Genomic DNA, 22,761 nt, shown 5'->3' with positions numbered 1-22,761 from the left:
TCTCTTGCAGTACATCATCCGTCTCTAAACCTCTTCCTTTTATATGGGTTACCCTATATTGGTTGTTCTTCTTGTGGTAAGGAGGTGACGTAGGACTCTTCGAGGATTATGGGCTACATTGGTTCTTATAGTGCCTTCTTTGGAACATCCACTATGGGTTGGGACAAATTCTATATGATGTTATACCTATTGCAAAGCTTTGATAGGAGATGAGGCCTTAGGTTTAGTGAAAGTTACACATGCAATTTGTGGGCCTCTTTTGTCTTGTCTTGTTTTAAGGCCTTTTGAGGTAGCTCCTCCTTTGTTTGCATTTTTGCTTTGACATCTTGGATTGGGTTTGTTAAGTGTGCTACCACCTACTGGTGGCTATTTATAGTCAACTCCATTTTCTCCTTGCCTCATTGGATATTTGCATGTAGGAAATGGATGGACTAGACATGTGTTGTATTTAGCTTCTCTCTTTCCTTTTATAGATCTTCTATCAGTTGCTTTTTGATCTCTTCTTCCTTGTGTAAATATGGAGAAGCTCTTCTTTGGGATGAGAATCACTTCTTCGAGCACCTTTTTGACTTGTTATGCATTATAAGACATTGAACCTCTTCCTTTTCTCTGGCTTCTTCTACCTTACCCTTTTTGGGTTGTTCTTCTTGTGGTCGGGAGGATACCTAGGACTCTTTGAGGAGTGTGGGCTAGAGTGGTTATCATAGTGCCTTCTTTTAAACTTCCACTATGGATTGGAAATGTTTTGTATGAAACATTAAGGGATCTTGTTGTTGTACCTATTACAAAGTTTTGACAGGAGGCGTGCCCTTAGGTTCAGTGAAAGTTACACATTCAATTCTCGTGTCAAGATCAACTTTCTCTTCTAGGTGTTCGATGAGATCTTCCTTGCTCATTTTTGCTAGTTCTGCAAACACTTCAAATTAGGTATGAAAATCTGGGAGGTTCTTTAAGGCATGAAAAATTGGACTATTGTTTCATATTCAAAAAGAGTCGCATATTTTGTTGTTGTTTGTAGCTGGTTGAAATAAAGTGTAAAACATGGTCCAACAAGATTGATTATGTGTGTGAACTTCAGGGTTTTTTGATGTTGGGGTGTATGGCAAAAATTGAATGTGTGTTGGCATGATTGATAGATAGAAAATTTCGAGAGAATATAAATGGGCATGAGGGTGGTTGCAAGATGAGGTTATCTAGTTTCGTTTAGTGGGAGTTCTTGGGTTTAGCTTAAAAACAGGCAATATTTCAAGAAGAATAGACAATACCTTCCAATTAGCTAAGGAGTTTCACTTCAAGGTCTTTTAATGAAACATCACATGAAAATCTGAAAAACCAAAACTATAATTCGATCGAATATCTAATAATTGCAAAGTTCTTTTTGTGTGGTTACAAAAATTGTATACAGGCCTATTACGTTTGGACAGGTATACTAAATATGAGCAAATTGCTTATAACTTTTACATTATTACTCATATAATGTTCCCACTTTGCATATAACAAATTCACATAACATAGAGCTTAACTTGATTTATCGAGGAACTTTTGATGTATTTTATTTTTATATTATTTAAAATACATCAAAATTGTAAACAAATGTACTACTTTGTCCTTCCACTACATCTACCATTTAAAATGCTCAATTTATATGAATGTGGTGATGATTGGATTGGGGAAGGTTAGTAGAATGTGGATATAAAATAAAATTATAAATCTAACAGTTGGATTTTTATAGATGCACTTTGTAAAATTTGTTATTACTATTAGGAGACTATTAAATCAATTGTAATTTAATTCTAGAAAATTAATTATTGAATCTTTTGATCTAAAAACTCTAGGGATCAATACACTTGTTACTATGAATTTATCTAAAAAAATTAGCTTAATTTGATTATGAAAAGGTCCATTTTGAATCTTCCTCAGTAGAAATTTTTATATCGTATCCACTATCTTCTTTTTAAGTCTAAAATTAATCCTAGTTAGGGTTGGAAATCTAGGTTTGGTAATCTTCAAAGTCTAGAGATCATGCCATGTGTGAGTCTTGTGTGGGCATAAATCTTATATGTACATGCTACTTTATGTCCACATCAACTTAGAGAGGAGCACCATGTCACCTCACCTTGCAACCTGCATCCTTCATGTCAACGTGGTCAACCTGGTTGACTTCCCACCTTATTGTTCTAGTCATCATAAATGTCACATCTTGTCATCTTTTCATGCTACCTTGTACTTGGTGACATGGCATGTCACATCATGGAATGCTATGTCATGTATCTTTCCACGTCATTTTTTTATATGTCAATCCATGTAGATATGGGGAGTATAGTCACATCAGCCATAATAGTGTCACATGTCAAGTAAATGCCATGTGGCATGTACGCTTGACACGTGGCACCTCCCTCTCATATTTTCATTAAAAAAAATATTTTAAAAAAGTAATTTAGTATATTTAAAGTATTAAAAAAAGAGATTAAAAATATATAATTTTAAATAATATAATATATATAACTTATACATATAAAAGAATGTAAAATCATTAATTTTAAAGGATTATATTTTAAAATTAGATAAATAATAAAATTTTAAAGTCCATGTTATTTTATTTTGAGGATTTGATTTTTTGAATTTAATATTTCTTGAAAATATTTAATGTGAGAAAAATCTTTGAATAAAATATGAAAAAACTCATTACGAAAGAAAATGTAGTTATATTATCAAATAAAAGATTATATATATATATATATATAGTAATTATAAATATTTATAGTAATATTAAGTTTTAAGTAGATTATAGATTTCTTTTTATCTTTATTATCTAATCAATCACGTATTATATAGATAGGAAGTCTAATGAGATGTGAAGTGGATAAGCTACATCTCTAGTACTATCGCAAACATCTCTAGTACTATCTCATTTATTGAGCTTTTATAATTTTTGTTCTCTTAGCATCCTTGAGAATGGGTTCTCAAAGTACTAGAAGTCACAAACGTGATAAGACTAGACTTTCCTTCGTCCGGTCCGGTCCTTGTTCCACCAAGCTCAAGAGAAGGAGAGAAAAATGGTAGTCCGTGAGAGAAAGCTCTGACCTCTTCTCCACCATTATCCCTTAGTTCAGATAATCCACATGAATGAGTGCTTTTTTCTTCTTAAGAGACTCCTCCCCTTTCATGAGAACTCCCTCCTTCTCTAATCCCACAAGAACCCACCTCGCCTCCTTTGAGTGGTCATAGTGTGGATAAGAAAGAACTATCAAAGTCGGGGGTGCATCGTCGTGTCCATGTAATCTTACAATTCTATTTCAAAGACCTCGTGCATTTATCACAGGCTTACATACTTGATGCTTTGATTGATCAGCTCAACATGGCCGAGTGCATGAAACTTTCTGACATTGGAGGTCAAAGAGAGGAGAGCTGGCATAGTGAAGCTACAAAGTGTTTGTTGTTCCTATCGAGCTAACAAGAAGAGGAACTCTGTGAGTATGCTTTTGTGGTTGTCTTAAGTAGCTCCTAGATGAAGGGTAAGGTGAGCGTCACATCTCGCATTCTTTGCATAGCCCCACATGCACTTAGAGTTGGCTCCAGTTTAGATGTCAATGAGTTTGGTGCTTTCTTGGTGGGTAGAGTGGTCATGTAGTTAGGTATGATCGTCTTCTAGATGAAACCACTAGAGCCTTTATAGAAAGGTTTTGGGAGGAAAATTATTGTTTCAATAGTTTTCAAGAAAGATTTGTGCAAGAGAGTCACCAGAGGAGTGTTCATTGAGCATGATGCTTGGTTTTCTTGAAATGATTCAAATAGAGTTGTTGTGTCTCAATAGTTTTCAAGAAAGATTTGTGCAAGAGTCACTAGAGGAGTGTTCATTGAGCATGATGCTTGGTTTTCTTTAAATGATCCAAATAGAGTTGTATTCTCAGTTCGTGGCATCATTTTCAGACCTTAAAATTGGATAAAGGTCATTTGAGGGGTGTAAGCCTTGGTTTCTGAGGTACTCCTGACAATGTGATACATATTGTCTCTACCATGTTGAGTTTTAACTTTTTTATGATGTATTCCATTGTCTTAGTGGGCATAGAGAGTTTCCTCGTAGTCCTCGTGAGTTCATCCACTCTCTTGTGTTCAGGTATGGAGGATTCTAATTACCATATGATACCTAGTGTAGAGAGTAATTGCACATCATATTGTTCACTTGCAGATCTACAGATGATAGATCTTGATGCAAGTGACCAAGAGATAGTGACATGGTCATATTATGAGTATGTGACACACTAGCTCCAGAGCGACGGGAAATCGAGGACATTAGAAATTTTTTGGACCCCAAGAGGGTCTCTTGGATTAACTTTTGATTAGGAACGGACCAATAGAAAGAGAGTTGGATGCACATTTTTGACTTCTTTGACCCTAGGAGAGCTAGGCTTTGGTTTGCTAATGGGACCTAATTACTACTCTTGTCCCTCTACCTCCTGGGCCCAAACTTAGAGGTCCCCCACCTAGAATCGCGCAGATTAAAAACCCTAAAAATTAAAAAATTTTAATTTTTTTCCAAAAGTGTGTTTTTCCTCTCAAACTTCCTCCCAATATACTCTAGGTTTGGAAAGCTCATTTTGAACTTCTTTCTTCCTCTTGGAAGCTCTTCATTGCTGTAGAAACTCCATACCTCTTAAGCTCTCCCTCTTTCTCAAGCTCCCTAAGTCTCAAGCTTCCTCTCCCTCTTTCTTCCTTTTCTAAGCTTTCCATTGATGCAGAAACTCCATCGCTCTCAAGCTCTCCCTTCTTCTCAAGCTCCCTCCCTCTCAATCTCCCTCTCTCTCTCTCTCTCTCTCTCAAGCTCCTTCCCTCTCCATTGCTGCAAAAACTCTATCCCTCTTTAGTCTACTCTAGGTTTAGGAAGCCTATTCTCAAACTCTAATCCTCTTTTAAGCTTTCCATTGCTGCACTGAATGTTGCCATATATATAGGCAGTGATGTGTGTGAACACTTAGGACCGTCGGGGTACTTTTTTCCTCTTTAGGAGGTTTTTTCTCTCGGCTTGTATATACGCTCACTATTCTAGGGCTAACTTATCTTTGTACATTGACACAATCTAATAAACTGTGTGTTGCGTGCATTCTTGTTTCTTCTTCTCCAAGCTTTGTGTGCTTTCCTGCAATCCTAATTTCAACAATTGGTATCAGAGCATGCATCGGCTCCCAGGGCTACGTCACTAGCACCCTCCGACTCATGTTCTCCGATTGAGGTGAGCTTTCACGAGCACTTGCAGGTCCCTATACTCTGCAGATATTGCATCTGATGTCGTTTCGGGTTTCGTTTTTGCATTACAAGTTTTGTACAGGTGTTTTCGTCATTTTGTGCAAAAATTTCGACAGTGTAATTTTCTGCAAAATAGGCGTACGTATTCTATTATGGACCGCGGTACATAGCACGAGTTGTTTTTTGTTCAGTCTTTGCTTCATTACAGGTAGCTTTTGTATCAGTTTGAGTCAGTGGACCATGGCTGATAACAGCAATGATGTATTTCGCATGTTATTTGCTGATGACAAATTGGATGGAGACAGCAACTACCCACTTTGGGCATACATGATGCAGCATGTTTTGGTTACAAAAGGAGTGTGGAACATTGTGCAGGGTATGGATAAACGTCCAGGTTCTGTGGATGTAGGATCTGTTGAGGATGTTGCAGGTTTTAGCAGCTCTACTGTTGCTATTGTTTTACCCACTACTGAACAAGCTCGTTGGGATGGTAAAGATGCGCAGGCTCATGTCTTGTGATTGTACTTTCTATCAAACGTAACATCACTCCACATATTCGTTCAGCTCTACTGTTGTTGTTTTACCCACTACTGAACAAGCTCGTTGTTGGGATGGTAAAGATGCGCAGGCTCATGCCTTGATTGCACTTTCTATTAAACGTAATATCACTCCACATATTCGTTCATCTAAAATAGCAAAATAGGCTTGGAATATTCTAGCTAGTTTGTATGCAGGTCGTAATGAGATAAAAATCTCTTACCTGCGCAAAGAGCTAGAATCGAAGATTATGTAGGAAAATGATGACATGAATTTTTTTCTTGCTGAGATTAAAGATCTCAAGGAACAGTTCATTTTTGCAGGTGAGATTATTCTTGATCATTCTCTTGTGCAGAATGTTCTTGATGCTTTACCTAGTCATATCAGACTTTTGCTTTCACGTGGAGACTTATTATTGAGGACAGACCTGATGTTGTCAAGTATGATACTTTAGTCAATAAGCTCTTGTAAGAAGTGCAATCCAGGCAAAACAGGGCTAGGCAGCGTGCAGTTGATCAGGCATCTGTTGCTGCCCAGCAGAGAAGAAGTGGTAAGGCAGCCCCTTCTACTCTTTCTTCTCCTATTAGTAGGTCTGCAACTTCTTCTCCTTCCTCCATAGGTAGCAACAATAGGTCTGAGAAGGCTCTTGATAAAGGCAAGAAAAAGATCAGGTGCAACTATTGTAAGGCAACCGATCATGTAATTAAGAATTGTCCTAAGCTAAAGACTAAAGAGGCAAAGAAGAAAGAGTCAAATGCAGCCACAATAGCGGATGCTTCTACAAATGCAGATTCTGCAAATATTGTGCAGGATACAGAATGGGCATTTAGCGTGTATTGTCAGTATGACCCATCTGTACATGATGCATGTTTGGCAGTTTTTATTGACTCTGATGTATGGTATTTTGAGAGTGATGCTACAAAGCGCATTACCTTGCATCATGATATGTTCACTTGTCTTGAGGCTGTCTCTAATGGGAATACTGTCACATGTGCCAATGGGTGGTTGCAAGATCAGGGTGCCCAGTTTTGTCCACTCAGGTACCCTGTAAACAGTTAAAAAACAGGCATTTGTTTACCTTTAGTGGCTAATCTCTCCTAGTAAATGAAGGAATTTTGTTTCAAGTTCTTTTGTTGGAACATCATATTCAAAGTTGGAAATATAGTTGCATAATTTGATTAAGCATTAGATGGTCAAAAGTCCTCATTTTCTTAGGTACAAAGTCAATGTATACACCCTGTCCCAAATTTGAACTGATTCCATAAAATGCTAATATCTTTTACATATAAACTCATATGAGATTCCCACTTTGTACCTTAGATCTTCACATTATATGGAGCTTAACTTGATTTTTCAAGAAAATTTTAAGATATTTGTCTATTTTCTTTAAATATTTCAAGGTCTCTAAAGTGTTATAATATACGCCTGTTTTTGTACCCACAATAGCTACTACTTAAAATCCTCAATCTTGTAGATCAAAAGAGTGGGTAGATACTGAGACATTAGTAGAATGTGGTGGTTAGTAAAAATTGCAAATCCAATGGTTGGATTTTTAATGATCTCTTTTTCAAAATTCTTCCAGACTATCAGAAGGCCTGCAAATATTAATAATCTAATTAGTAAAATTACATTTTTGATGTGAATCATCTAAAACCTATAGGGACTAGTGTACTTGTAATGGTGCATCTATGGAAAAATAAATTGGATCACTCTAAGTATGGAAAGATCATTTGTTTATTATTTCATCATATTTTTGATTAATTTTGATTAATTAGACTAATTTATATTAATTTAAGTTATATTAGGTTAATTTAAGGACAAGTGTATTTTTTATTATTTGCTTGATCTAATTTTAAGTACCTTGTCTCCCAAAATTTGCTCTCCAAGCTATGTCCCAGTTCTGCATAAACTGGACAAAACTGGATACCCTGATCTTGCAACAACCCCAATAATGCTTCTTACCTAGTGAAGGGCGTTGGTAAAATTATGTTTATTGTTGTAAATGGCAGCGCTTTCACACTTTCAGATGCTTTGTATGTGCCAGGGATAAATAAGAATCTATTATCTGTCTCTGCGCTTGCTAGACTTGGACTTGTAGTCAAATTTGTGGATGACAGATGTACTGTTCATGATTTGACTTCTGGTGATACGATTATTGCATCTGGCACCTTGTTTCGTGGGCTATATAGGCTCAATTTTTATGACAAGTGTGTGGAAGATTCAGCAAATGTAGTTTTTGATGAAAAGGCTGTTTTAGATGCAAAACTATGGCATGCTCGTTTTGATCATCTGAACTTTGCTAGTTTGCGGTATTTGCAGAAATTTGATATGGTTGCTTCATTGTCCCCTCTTGAGGCACCATTGAAACATGTTTGTGAAGGTTGTATTTTGGGTAAAATGCAACGTTCTGCGTTTCCAAAGGATGGTTCTGTGCGGGCCACTCGCAAATTGCAACTTGTACATAGTGATGTATGTGGGCCTATGCAAACTCCGTCAGTTGGTAAACACTTATACTTCGTGACTTTCATTGATGATTACTCAAGGCATGCATGGTTATATCCACTGAAGGCAAAGTCCGAAGTGTTTTTGTGCTTCAAACAATTTTTGCTTATAGTTGAAAATGTATCCAATTATACTGTGGGCACCCTCCGTTCTGATCGAGGGGGGGAGTACATATCTAAAGAGTTTGATGCATTTCTGGCTAGTCATGGGATAAAACACCAATGTACAGTGCCATATACACCTCAGCAAAATGGTGTTGCTGAGAGGAAAAACAAGTCACTTATGGAAATGGCACGATGTATGGTCAAGAGCCAAGCTTTGTCACATGCGTTTTGGCTCGAGGCTATCATGTGTGCTGCATATGTACTCAACAGGTGTTCCACTAAGGTCTTACAGTCTGTTACTCCATACGAAGCTTGGCATGGTAGGAAGCCTTCTATTGGTCACTTGCGTGTCTTTAGTTGCTTGGTCTATGCTTTAGTGCCTGTGCAACAACGTAAAAAATTGGATGATAAGGCTGTCAAATGTATTTTTGTTGGTTACAGTGCTGAGAGAGTAAGGGTTACAGATTATATCATCCGTAGTCAAAGCGTATCTTGATTAGTCGAGATGTTGTTTTTGTGGAAGATGCTGTGCAGCCTTTGTTATCATGTACCAAAGAGACAGGTGTGAGCTCACGGGATGTATTTGATACGTTGTTGCCTCTGTTTACAGGTGGGAATTCAAATGTAAGTCTTAATGAGGTAAATATTCAGCCTATGCAGATTTCAAACGATATCATAGATCAGCCTATTTCTGATGCAGATTTACAGGAAGTAATTTATGAGGATAGGGCTGAAAATGAGCAAGCTAGAGGTATGCCTAAATGGTTGATGCAAACCTTGCGTGGTGATAGTAAAATTGATGCATCTATGTCTAGTCGTACTCGTTCAGGTTTTCAGCATGCCTTTTATGCATCAGACTATTATGCTTTGGTTGTGTCTAGTATGTGTGAAGAGGAAGAATCTCTTTCATTTGATGAGGCACAAAAATCAGAAAATTGGTTGGTTACAATGCAAAGTGAATATGATGCTATAATGAAGAATGGTATATGGTCTTTGTGTGATTTGCCTATTGGTAAAAAGGTCATTGGATATAAGTGGGTTTTTAAGTTGAAACGAAAGCCAGATGGCAGTAGTGTTGATCGCTATAAGGCTAGACTTGTTGCAAAGGATTATGCTCAAGAAAAGGGCATTGATTTTTGTGAGACCTTTGCTCCCACTTGTCGTATGACTACCATTCGTAGCATTTGTGGATTGGCAGCTCATAATGGTTGGAATGTATATCAATTGGACATAAAGACTGCGTTCTTGAATGAAGGTTTGCATGAGGAGGTGTATGTATCGCAGTCTCGTGGTTTTGTTCAAAGAGGGCAGGAAAACAGTGTGCAGGTTGAAAAAGGCTTTGTATGGTTTAAAGCAAGCTCCACGAGCTTGGTACGAAAAGATACATGCATATTTGACTGCACACGGTTTTCAGAATAGTCCAATAGAAAGCAATTTGTATGTTAAACGTGTGGATGATGTACATCTAATCATTGCTCTCTATGTCGATGACATGCTACTCACAGGACCAAATGAGAGTCATAATGCTGATTTTAAGGCTGAATTGAATGCCTCTTTTGAGATGTCAGATTTGGGACATTTGCATCATTATTTGGGGATACAATTTAAGTAGTGTGATGAAGGTATTGCTTTGTGTAAGACAAAGTATATTGAGACATTGTTGCAGAGATTTGGCCTTGAAGACTGCAAGCCTATTGCTACTCCAATGGAGATAGGTTTGAAGTTGAGTCTTCATGATGCTGGAGATCACTTTGATGTCACACTCTATCAGTGTTGGTTGCCTCATTTATGTATGCATTACGAGGCCGTACATTCAGTTTGCAGTCTCACAGGTGAGCAAGTTTATGCATAGCCCAGAGTCTCACCATTGAAAGGCAGTTAAACGTATCTTTCGGTACTTGAGTGGCACCATACATATTGGGCTGTTTTATCCCAAGGGGGGATCGTTGCCGCCAGATTTACATGCTTTTTCGGACTCAGATTGGGCTGGTTGCTATGACACGAGTATCCACAAGTGTTTTCTGTTTCATGCTCGGTAGCTCATGCATATCTTGGTTGAGCAAGAAGCAACCTATTGTGGCCACTTCTAGCTATGAAGCTGAGTACAGGGCAGCTTTCATAGCTACGGTTGAGTGTGTGGCTGAGACGGCTTATGTGGCTGACTTGGGTGTTGGCTGCCACCTCTATCTACACTGACAGTCAGAGCGCATTGGCACTTGCGACGAGAAACCCAATTTTTCATGCTCGCACAAAGTACATTGAGGTGTGTCAGGGAGAGACTCTCAGTAGGAGGATCATCTTGGCATATGTGCCAACACAGGACAACCTTGTCGATCTTTTCACAAAGGCGCTTCCTCATGAGAAGTTTGAAGCTTCTCGCAAAGCTTTGGGCTTGCTCCCCTTTGTGGACTGATCTACTTCGGGCATGGCACTTCCCTATACATGAGTGTCAGCTCTCGTTCACACCATCACTCTCCAGGTGAGATTTGTTGCCATATATATATAGGCAGTGATGTGTGTAAGGACAACCTTGTCGATCTTTTCACAAAGGCGCTTCCTCATGAGAAGTTTGAAGCTTCTTGCAAAGCTTTGGGCTTGCTCCCCTTTGTGGACTGATCTACTTCGGGCATGGCACTTCCCTATACATGAGTGTCAGCTCTCGTTCACACCATCACTCTCTAGGGGAGATTTGTTGCCATATATATATAGGCAGTGATGTGTGTAAACACACTTAGGATTGTCGGGGCACTTTTTTCCTCTTTAGGAGGTTTTTCTCCCCGGCTTGTATATACGCCCGTTATTCTAGGGCTAACTTATCTTTGTACATTGACACAATCTAATAAACTGTGTTGTGTGCATTCTTGCTTCTTCTTCTCCAAGCTTTGTGTGCTTTCCTGCAACCCTAACTCCAACACTGAAAACCCTGAACTTTCTCTCCTCTCAACTTCTCTATTGTAAAACAAGCTTTTCTTCTCCCTTTTTCTCTTTTCTTATCACCATGGCCTCTTCCAGTAATGTGAGAAGACCTAGGGAGAAGGTGGAAGAGCTTGTGCTGCATAACACAAGAGATGAGAATGGAGTTTGGGCTCCAACAAGATTCAGGGTTGGGGCTTGGGTCTACATGTAGCCAAGCTCTAAGGGACCACATCAAGTGCGTCAACTGGGGAATATGTTACATCATTGGAAGGGGTGTCTACAAGGCTTCAAGCATACTAAGAAGGAAATACTGGTTGCCATAGTGCAACATGTGTATACCCTTGGAGACCTGTACATTGAAGGCCAACGATCAAGGTTTCCTTCAAATTGTGAGTGTAATATAAACATAGCTTTAACGACATGCTAATATTGGATTTTTTGTTTCAAATTTTCTTATGATTCTCCATTTTCTTATGTCTCTATCTGTAGATATTTCCCCCTCTAATTGTGTTGAGGAACAACCACTTCAAAGCCTCATTGGAGTTTTCTATGCTATGTATACATCCATTGGAGAGGCAATGTTTGTATCTCAAAGCTCAAGTGATCTTGTATAGAATAATATCTTTTTATTTTCTCACTCATATTTTGTAGATAAAAAACCAAGTTTATTTGGCAAGCTAGAAGAGATCCACAACCCTCCTCTTAACAATCCCGAAATGGCCCAAACCTAATGCTTGGACCATCTTATGCTTAAAGTTTAAGATGGTAAGTGATATCAAGACATCACTCAAGTTTTCAAAGGCATCTAGATCATTAGGGCTAAATTAGTGTTGTCCTTTATATGTTTTTGTGCACATGTTCAATTCCATGCCAATGCACCAAACAAAAACAATGTATATTAGTAAGGAGGTACGGTCTGACCTCATTCAAGGATTACTAGGAGAGGGTTGGGAGGTTAATGAGGAGTCACAGCAAGGTGATGTGTACAAGTGCAATGTAGTAGATTCTACAGTGTCTTTGAGGTTCTTGAAGGCACACTCTTTTTTGTATATGCGTCTGCACTACCAAAGATGGATGCAAAAGCACGGGACATGGATCTAACTTCAAGCCTCAGAAGAAGAAATTGTGCCTATTGAGGTAGCTGTGATGATATAAAATGGATGGATTGAGCCAGTGGCGGCAAGCAAGCATTGGAGCCTAGCAGACCTATGTCAACACTTTAGCATCATGGGCTTTGATAATGTGGAAGAGTCAAGTTTCAAGTTGATGAGAAGAAAGGTATATCTGATTTCACTATATGCCTCGAATTAACCCGTACACTTTTTGGTTATTGTGTCACTTTCTATATTTTATAGATTGGGAAGCGTAAGGAGGGAAAAACCATGGTCTTAGAATCATGGCAAATGGGGGACCTTGAATTTTCACCAGGAAGGTGCATAGCCCTACCAACACATAGTAGGCATGTGTGGAAGAGCTTGAAGATGAACTGGGTATATGGAAAAATAGCCTCTGTTCTAATGCACGTTGCACGTGAGAGGCAAGAGTTTTAGGATAGAGTTGAAGGCAATGGCGAGCTTTCAAGTCAACAAGGAGATGGAGATCAAGATGAAGTAAATGTCACAAGAGGCAAAAAATTAAGACATTCTAACAATTTTAGATTAGATGACATGTTTGTAATTTTGAAGCAGGCTCTTTTTTAACCAAACTTTATTTAATTGAAATCTTTATATTTTTACAAACTGTGATTTTTTTGTTTAGCGGTCTAGTGTGAAAAGGCCAAACTTTAAATTTGAACTATAAATAGCCAAAGGTGCCTTCTTTCTCATTTTCATGCCTGATAGAAACCAAGCACGAGCTCACACTATCTCTTTGCATTCACATGGCTATCCACTTTGACAACTTCTGTGAGTTCCTCTCCACCATCTCATGGGCGGTAAGAGAGAGCTCTTTGTCATGTTTGCTCATTAAGTCAACTTTGAAAAGTCGGTTGTCCTTGGGTCCCAATATTATGAGACGCAGATTGCATACATGGAGCAATACTTGGCTTCCCACTCCATCTCCTTTTCCCATTGTCCCAATGATCGATGGGTGCTTGTTGAGCTGCTTAAGTACATTTAACAATATGCCCGCTCCTACATCCAGCACCTTGAATGCTTCATCGACATCTGCATCCTCGCAGGAGCTTACTGTACCTTCAATAAGCATGAGGTGAAGAGGTTGGGGAAGGGCAATTTAGGAGCTAGGTTCCTCTCGTGGCTCGCCACTTTTGTGTTCCTCATCAGCCGATGAGTATTTAGATGAGGAGGTAGAGATGCCTACATTGTAGTTGGTAGGGTATTTGAGGGATGACAAGGAAGTGAAAGCACTAGGTACGAGTGCTAGTGTGGAAGAGCAGCTTGCATCAGAGCACTTTCGAGAGGATACACAATCTGCAGCCAGCTGAACAATCCACTATAGTAGAAAATGTGGGGCCATCTTCCCCACACGAGGAGAGCAAGGTGCTGCCAGAGCTTGAGATCAATTCATTAGGAAAAATTTGGACTCAAAAAGGGGCCTTGTAAAACAGATCCCTTGGGATGGTGATGTGGACAAAGCAAGCCAATAAACCCACATATAATATTGGAGGGTAGGTGCGCCATTTTTGAGTTCTTTATTCCATTAACTGACATGTGGGGTGTTTTTTAATTCAAAACAATGCGTCTTAAGTATAGTTTTTTATTCACACTATGGTGCCTTATTTTATTGAAAAAAGTCACCACTCTCTTTCTTCATTACACTTTTGAATGGAACCAAGCCAACTTTGCTTACCAAACTTCATCTCTGCAACCCATCATCTTGCATTGTCTCCCTCATTGTCTTCCTGACTCCACAACCACTCAAAAATCCGAATTGTTTTGAGCAGGAAGTTTTTGATTTTCTCTTCTTCTCATTCACATTTCTTCCATTTTGGAAGCTCATAGTCTCCCGCGTCTTTCTCACGCCACAATCTTCCTCTCCATCTCATGAGTGCCTGCCTACCTCCAAGTTCGTGGCACATTCAATGAAACATTGATTCATCATACATCAAGGTTTGAGGAGAGACTGAGGCGGCAAGTTTTGAAAAAGGATGGAAAAGAATTTGTTCTTCATGCACCATACTTGCTTGTGCATGAATAAAAATCCTATTTCTTACCTTTTTCAAGTGAGGGTTGTGCTTACAAGTATTGTGTACATTTTGGTGCATCCAGGATACCAAGAAGTTTGTTTGATGGACGAGGAGGTATTATTTAGTGATGTTGTCTTTTGGTTTTAATGAAGCAATCTTCTTCATGGGAGATAAGTGTAATATCTTTGGTTTCTTTTGGTTAAAGTGTGAGTTCATGATGCTTTTTGATATTGTTAAAGCATAGAACAATGCAATGGAACCTGTGAAACTAAAGAAGAAAAAGGTGGACATTCACTTCCAAGTAGAAGTCGATTATGCTCCCCGTTGTAAGAGAAATTGGTCTAGGCCAGCATGCAAAGCCCACATTATTGAGCTTCGAAATGAAGGAAATAAAAATATGGACCTATGGTTGGATGGTAGTATTTAACCACTAGATCCAACCTCCTCTCAATCTCCATCATTCTTTGGGTTGACAAGTTTCAAGTTTTTGTGTGAGAGTAAAAATGGATTGCTTGGATATTGCAAAAGATTGTTTGGCCAATGTCAAAGTATCATTCAATGTAACTTTGAAAGACATTTGAGTGATAGAGATACCAGAATAAAAATGCTTGAAGATGCGAATTTTTACTTGGCATCGATCACAATAGCTTTGCAAGATTCCAAAGCAAAAGTTTGTTCTGGGTTATAAAAAGAGATTGATCGTTTGCAGCAGACTATTCGTAAGATGCAGGCCACTATTAAAGAGAAGAATGAAATTTTGGCAGTTCGAGAAATCAATAATTTCACTTTGGAGAGTGAGAATGCATACCTTAGAAAATAACTTGAAAAGTTTAATAAAAAATTACAATATTTGAAAGACATGCCATTGGGTGCTTAGAATAATTGAGAAACTAGTCTACATGTACATCGAATTTGCATGGATTATGAAACCAACACTAGAGAGTGAAAGAACTATTAAAAAAATAGAGCAACTGCTTTCAGATACAGGTTTACATTGTGGTCAAGTGAAGATTGAGAAGGTCTTTAAAAGATCAAGGAAGACAGGAAATGTTCCTAGAAAACCATGTTTTGGAGGTGCAAAAGCCAGAAAGTTCTTATCTAATCATACCCAGAGAGGTCACTTGGGTACAGATTTTGAGGTGTGGAGAAAGCTTCATGCAGCTGTACCTGATTGAGACTCTTCAGGACAAGCAAGGGTGGCAAAGGCCAAAGCGTGGTTGGCACTTGATCACCTAGCACCTTTGTTGCAAAAAGCGAGGTTTGAAGATAGGGATGTTGAGAAATTTGAGGCACTTTTGAGATAGAGTTCCACACTGGCTATGAAAAGGCATGGGGTGTGACAAACTTGACACAATACATGGTTATTACTTGAATACCTACAGCTTTGAGTTTTTATTGTTGTTCAAAATATAATGTACGATACTAAATGTCTTGTTGTTGTTGAGCATTTGTAGTACATTTTGCATGCACATGGACCCTTTTTTGCGAAAGAGTGTAGAAGCCTTGGGATTTGGTCTACCCAAGGCATGGAAAGATCTCATTGGCAAGCACGTTGTGCCTATCAAAGGGCCACTCGACATGGAGGAGGAGTGAAGAAAAGTAATCCCATGAAGTAACTATGTCAGTGGTGGTATAGGCAGATTCAAGTTAGGGCTCGTGTGAAGATTAAATAGTCTAAATCAGCTGTGTCATGTGCAATAAGAGAGATGCAAGCTAAACGGAGAGACGATCAATATATGTCTCCTCACATGGGAGTCAGAATCATGCTGAATGGCTAAGACAACGACAAAGACAAGGGAGAGTGTGGAAGAAAATTGATCATTGAAATACATATTATAAAACAATGATGTAACTTCAAAAGATTTTAAAAGAACAAGAGCTTTCATCTATGTCCCATACAAATGTTTTCAATATATATACATTTCATAGTTTTTAATGGTAAGCAAGAAGAGTATCGAGAAATTTGAAGAAACTTCTTAACAACTCGAACAATCTAAATTTATTGTTGTGGAGCAGAGACATCCCCCAGCCAAGCCCTTCTTGATAAAGTTTCTACATCTTCTTCTTCCTCTATCAATGGCACAACAGGGACCATTGGCCTTGCTGTTCTAAGAAGATGCTTCTTCTCGCAATCACTCAACAGATTAGGATCTGTGATTTCACATGCCAAGCCGTAAGTAGCATATGTTAAATAATATTTACATCTCAATGAATATACTCCTGGTCCCTTCCTAAAAAATCAAACAGCTGCATTCAGCCTTAAGTGATAGCCACCTTGATACCTGGATAGTCTTTATTGCCATCAGAGGAAAACTTGCATTGTCCTTGGAGAAGCTAGCGTGAAATATTACAATTTGAGAGAATTTTAGACGATGTATATATGTTCCTAGTGTCAAATCGTGGTCCAATCCCGCCATAGGCTTGCTTAAAGTACGTTTGAGGAATGTGTCTTCGTATATTTTCAATTGAAAAAATAAAGGAGCATTAGCCCAAAAACAACATCACCAAATAATCCAGGACAAAGTTGATAAAGCCAAATCCGCAACAAAAGTACGAAAACACAACAAAAGAAAATAACCTCTTGGTTCTCATCTGCTTCAAGCAAGGCGTCTTGCCATAAATTAGTACTCAAACTAGGAACGGTTTTCACTGTCTTACTTGGCACATCCCTAAACTCTCCCATGTTGGTAATATTCAGTCTTTCCCTTGCTTCTTGTAGCTCTTCCTCTATGGCATCTTTTTCTTCATATTTAAGGGCATCAGCATAGATTATCTTTAGTGTTGCCGCAGCAGATAGGAACTCGGTGTCTTTCACATGGCTATCTACTAGTAAGTACTTATCTATCCCATCATCATCTACAAAATTGTCATCAACCTCCAGATTTTGGGGTATGAAGGCTATGCAATGGTCCTCCCTTAAGTTAAATACATGTTGTATGTCTGTCAGCAATATATACTCTGAATCTCCTACTTGGTAGTAGGAGGAGAGCAATGGCATTGGAATGGGGGAGAACTCATCTGATTCAATCACAAGCTGGCCTACGTCAGTGTTTTGTTCTCTGAGTGCCTCAATATCAACCGCCGCACTGAGCTTCCTCTCTTCTTCAACATTGAACTCCTCAATCACATGAGGAGTCTCCTCCTCTTCAGCAACATCCTCAACGGTGGGACTAGCTTGACGAGAAATCGTGTCTTCACTTTCATTTGTCACATGCGGCTCTGTACATTCTTCATCTGTTAATTGCACGTTCATGTGCAAGAAGCATAAGAAGGCATAAGAGTATTCCATCAAGCGGCATTTTCTTTTGTGAAAAGGGCACGGCAAAGCTCTCTTCTTATCACATGGTACCTTGTGTCAATCCCCGTTTAACCTTTGCTTCTTCTCTGGCGACACCTTGAGATTAAAATGAATGTAGTTTTTTCCATCAATTATCACTCTATCTTCATTTGTAAGCTCATCAAGCTCTTTCTTTGCCTCTTCAAAGTATTCGGGATGGCTAGAAAGTGTATCCTCTAGAGAAAAATCGCAATTGAACATCAACAAAATTGAAGGGTGCAAATCATGATGTCCACATTTGTAGAGGAAGTCATATAACAGAGTTGCAAGTGTTTCTTTAATCTCTTCGTCCACATCAAACTCGACTTGAACTTGCGCCATGGCTATATTCAAGGGTGTAGATAAGACATGAAAATTATTAGTTAAAGTAATGAATCAAGAGACAGTCGTTCTTAAACACCAAATCTCTGTGTGGTGAATGGATTCAACATAATGCAAGAGGAGATGCCAGAGGAATCCAGGTATTCCTCCTCGCGTTGTAGTGAATCTATTTTCCCTAACGCAAATAAAATTGTAGCTTCGTCAAGGATCTCTTCTCGCGTTATGGTGAATTGATTCACCATAATGCGAGGAGGCATATTGTGCTTCCTATGGGACCTTCGCTTGCATTACGGTGAATCGATTCACCGCTACATGAGGACCTGTGCATCCTTTGGCGCCGTCTCTCACATTATGGTGAATTACAAATAAAGATACTTCTCATGTATCCATACTGAGAGAGGATGTGCTAAACGAATTAAAATAGTCTTTCTCCCATTGTGGTGAGTCAATTCACCATAATGCGAGGAGTCATAGGTTTTCAATTCACCATAACGTTTCTATCATGAGAAAACAAAGCAAGGAGTTCTACAAGAATGAAACCAAGAGAACGAAATAACAAAAGGAGAAGGAAACACAAAAGAGATAAAAATACCAGGAAAACGAATCGACGTTGGCACAGGAGATGGAGATGAAGGAGGTTGTCGTGATCTTTGATGGAGATGAAGGAGGTTGCAGGTTTGTCTTTATCGTTTGATACAGGACGATGAAGGAGGATGATTGATGAAGGAGGTTGGAGGAGATAGTCATTGATGGAGATGAAGGCCGTTGGTGGGGATATAAATGAGAATATGACCGGATGGGTATCCAAGAGAGGCAATTAAAAACCATTTTTAATGCTATGCGATACGTCATTATCGCCTTTTCACCCGTCATTCCATGAATGCCACATGGCAGCCTGCCATTTACCTAACACGTGTACACGGTGGGCTGCCACGTGGCATTCATGGAATGGCAAGTGAAAAGGCGACGTTGACGTGTCGCATAGCATTAAAAACGGTTTTTAATTACCTCTCTTGGATACCCATCCAGTTGTATTCTCATTTATCTCTCCACCAATGGCCTTCATCTCCATCAACGACCATCTCCTCCAACGTCTTTCATCAATCATTCTCCTTCATCGTCCTATATCAAACGACGAAGACAAACCTCCAACCTTCTTCATCTCCATCAAAGATAACAACAACCTCCTTCATCTCCATCTCCTGCGACCAACGTCGATTCGTTTCCTGGTATTTTTATCTCTTTTGTGTTTTCTTCTCCTTTTATTATTTCGTTCTCTTGGTTTCATTCTTGCAGAAGTCCTTGCTTTGTTTTTTCATGATAGAAACGTTATGGTGAATTGAAAACCTATGAGTCCTTGTATTATGGTGAATTGACTCACCATAATGGGAGGAAGACTATTTTAATTTGTTTGGCACCTCCTCTCTCAGTATGGGTACATGAGATGTATCTTTATTTTTAATTCACCATAACGTGAGAGGCAGCGCCAAAGGATGCAAAAGTCCTCATGAAACGGTGAATCGATTCACCATAACACGAGCGAAGGTCTCATAGGAAGCACAATATGCCTCCTCGCATTATGGTGAATCGATTCACCATAACACGAGAAGAGGTCCTTGACGAAGCTGCAATTTTATTTGCGTTATGGAAAATAGATTCACTACAACGCGAGGAGGAATACCTGGCTTCCTCTGGCATCTCCTCTCGCATTATGTTGAATCCATTTACCACACAGAGATTTGGTGTTTAAGATTGACTGTCTCTTGATTCATTGCTTTAACTAATAATTTCCATGTCTTATCTACACCCTTGAATTTAGCCATGGTGCAAGTTCAAGTCGAGTTTGATGTGGACAAAGGGATTAAAGAAACACCTGCAACTCTGTTGTATGACTTCCTCTACAAATGTGGACGTCATGATTTGCACCCTTCGATTTCGTCGATGTTCAATTGCGATTTTTCTCTAGAGGATACACTTTCTAGCCATCCCGAATACTTTGAAGAGGCAAAGTAAGAGTTTGATGAGCTCACAAAAAAAGATACAGTGATGATTAATGGGAAAAACTACATTCATTTTAATCTCAAGGTGTCGCTGGAGAAGAAGAAGAGGTTAAACAAGGACTGGCACAAGGTACCATGTGATAAGAAGAGAGCTTTGCCGCCCTTTTCACAAAAGAAAATGTCTCTTTATGGAATACTCTTATGTCTTCTTATGCTTCTTGCACATGAACGTGCAATTAACAGATGAAGAATGTGCAGAGTTTCATGTGACAAATGAAAGTGGACACGGTTTCTCGTCAGGCTAGTCCCACTGTGGAGGATGTTGCTGAGGAGGAGGACACTCCTGTGATTGAGAAGTTTAATGTTGAAGAAGAGAGGAAGCTCAGTGCGGCGGTTGATATTGAGGCATTGAGAGAACAAAACACTGACGTAGGTCAGCCTGTGATTGAATCAGATGAGTTCTCTCCCATTCAAACGCCATTGCTCTCCTCCTACTAAGTAGGAGATTTAGAGTATATATTGTTGATAGACATACAACATGTATTTAACTTAAGGGAGGACCATTGCATAGCCTTCATAGCCCAAAATCTGGAGGTTGATGATAATTTTGTAGATGATGATGGGATAGATAAGTACTTACTACTGGATAGCCATGTGAAAGACATCGAGTTCCTATCTGCTGCAGCAACACTAAAGATGATCTATGCTGATGCTCTTAAATATGAAGAAAAAGATGCCATAGAGAAAGAGCTACAAGAAGCAAGAGAAAGACTGAATATTATCAACATGGGAGAGTTTAGGGATGTGCCAAGTAAGACAGCGGAAACCGTTCCTAGTTTGAGCACTAATTTATGCAAGATGACGTGCTTGAAGCAGATGAGAACCAAGAGGTTATTTTCTTTTGTTGTGTTTTCGTACTTTTGTTGCAGATTTGGCTTTATCAACTTTGTCCTGGATTGTTTGGTGATGTTGTTTTTGGGCTAATGCTCCTTTATTTTTTCAGTTAGAAATATATGAAGACACATTCCTCAAACATGCTTCAGGCAAGCATATGGCGGGATTGGGCCACGATTCGACACTAGGAACATATATACATCGTTTAAAATTTTCTCAAATTGTAATATTTCATGCTAGCTTCTCCAAGGACAATGCAAGTTTTCCTCTGATGGCGATGATAAAGACTCGATCCAGGTATCTAGGTGGCTATCACTTAAGGCTGAATGGAGTTGTTCGATTTTTTGGGGAGAGACCAGGAGTATATTCATTGAGATGTAAATATTATTTAACATATGTTGCTTACGGCTTGGTATGTGGAATCACAGATCCTAATTTGTTGAGTGATTGCGAGAAGAAGCATCTTCTTAGAACAGCAAGGCCAATGGTCCCTGTTGTGCCATTGATAGAGGAAGAAGAAGATGTTGTAGAAACTTCATAAAAAAGGGCTCGGCTGGGGGATGTCCTGCTCCACAACAATAGATTTAGATTGTTCGAGTTGTTAAGAAGTTTCTTCAAATTTCTCGATACTCTTCTTGCTTACCATTAAAAACTAGGAAATGTATATATATTGAAAACATTTGTATGGGACATAGATGAAAGCTCTTGTTCTTTTAAAATCTTTTGAAGTTACATCATTGTTTTATAATATGTATTTCAATGATCAATTTTCTTCCACACTCTCCCTTGTCTTTGTCGTTGTCTTAGCCATTCAGCATGATTCTGACTCCCCTGTGAGGAGACATATATTGATCGTCTCTCCGTTCAGCCTGCATCTCTCTTATTGCACATGACACAGCTAATTTAGGCTGTTTGATTTTCACACAAGCCCTCACTTGAATCCGCCTATATCACCACTGACATAGTTGCTTCATGGGATTACTTTTCTTCACTTCTCCTCCATGTTGAGTGGCCCTTTGATAGACACAACGTGCTTGCCAATGAGATCTTTCCATGCCTTGGGTAGACCAAATCCCAAGGCTTTCACACTCTTGTGCAAAAAAGAGTCCATGTGTATGCAAAATGTGCTACAAATGCTCAACAACAACAAGACATTTAGTATCATACAATATATTTTGAACAACAATAAAAACTCAAAGCTGTAGGTATTCAAGTAATAACCGTGTATTGTGTCAAGTTTGTTGCACCCCATGCCTTTTCATAGCTAGTATAGAACTTTGTCTCACAACTGCCTCAAATTTCTCAACATCCCCATCTTCAAACCTAGCTTTTTGTAACAAAGATGCTAGGTGATCAAGTGCCAACCACGCTTTGGCCTTTGCTACCCTTGCTTGTCCTGAAGAGTCTCAATCAGGTACAGTTGCATGAAGCTTTCTCCACACGTCAAAATCTGTACCCAGGTGACCTCTCTGGGTATGATTAGATAAGAACTTTCTGGCTTTTGCACCTCCAAAACATGGTTTGCTAGGAACATTTCCTGTCTTCCCTGATCTTTTCAAGTCCTTAATCTTCACTTGACCACAATGTAAATCTGCATCTAAAAGCACTTGCTCTATTTTTTTAATAGTTCTTTCACTCTTCTCTAATGTTGGTTTCATAATCCATGCAAATTCGATGTACATGTAGACTAGTTTCTCAATTATTCTAACCAGCGCATGCAAAACACAAATATGAACTTTGATCAAAGGGATAGCAAGAATT

General features: G+C 38.9%; 1 protein-coding gene across 2 annotated transcripts in view; it reads left to right on the top strand.

Annotated features, from left to right (window-relative positions):
* Nucleotides 1–22,761, top strand: part of LOC147621340 (homeobox protein knotted-1-like 2) — a 102,404-nt gene that overhangs the window by 62,437 nt on the left and 17,206 nt on the right. The window contains exon 5 of one of the 2 annotated variants that reach the window (XM_086824072.1): nucleotides 5,169–5,233. The exons of the other annotated variant lie outside the window; for it this stretch is intronic. Within the exon in view, the coding sequence (XP_086680198.1) occupies nucleotides 5,169–5,201 (33 nt within the window). The 3' untranslated portion in view covers nucleotides 5,202–5,233. Of the gene's footprint in view, nucleotides 1–5,168; nucleotides 5,234–22,761 lie in introns of those variants that run through there. 2 annotated transcript variants of the gene reach the window in all.

Source organism: Cibotium barometz, chromosome 30 (genome assembly GCF_041138505.1).
Source record: "Cibotium barometz isolate CiBa-2024 chromosome 30, ASM4113850v1, whole genome shotgun sequence".
NCBI lineage: Eukaryota > Viridiplantae > Streptophyta > Polypodiopsida > Cyatheales > Cibotiaceae > Cibotium > Cibotium barometz.
This window is presented reverse-complemented; position numbering and strand designations above follow the sequence as displayed.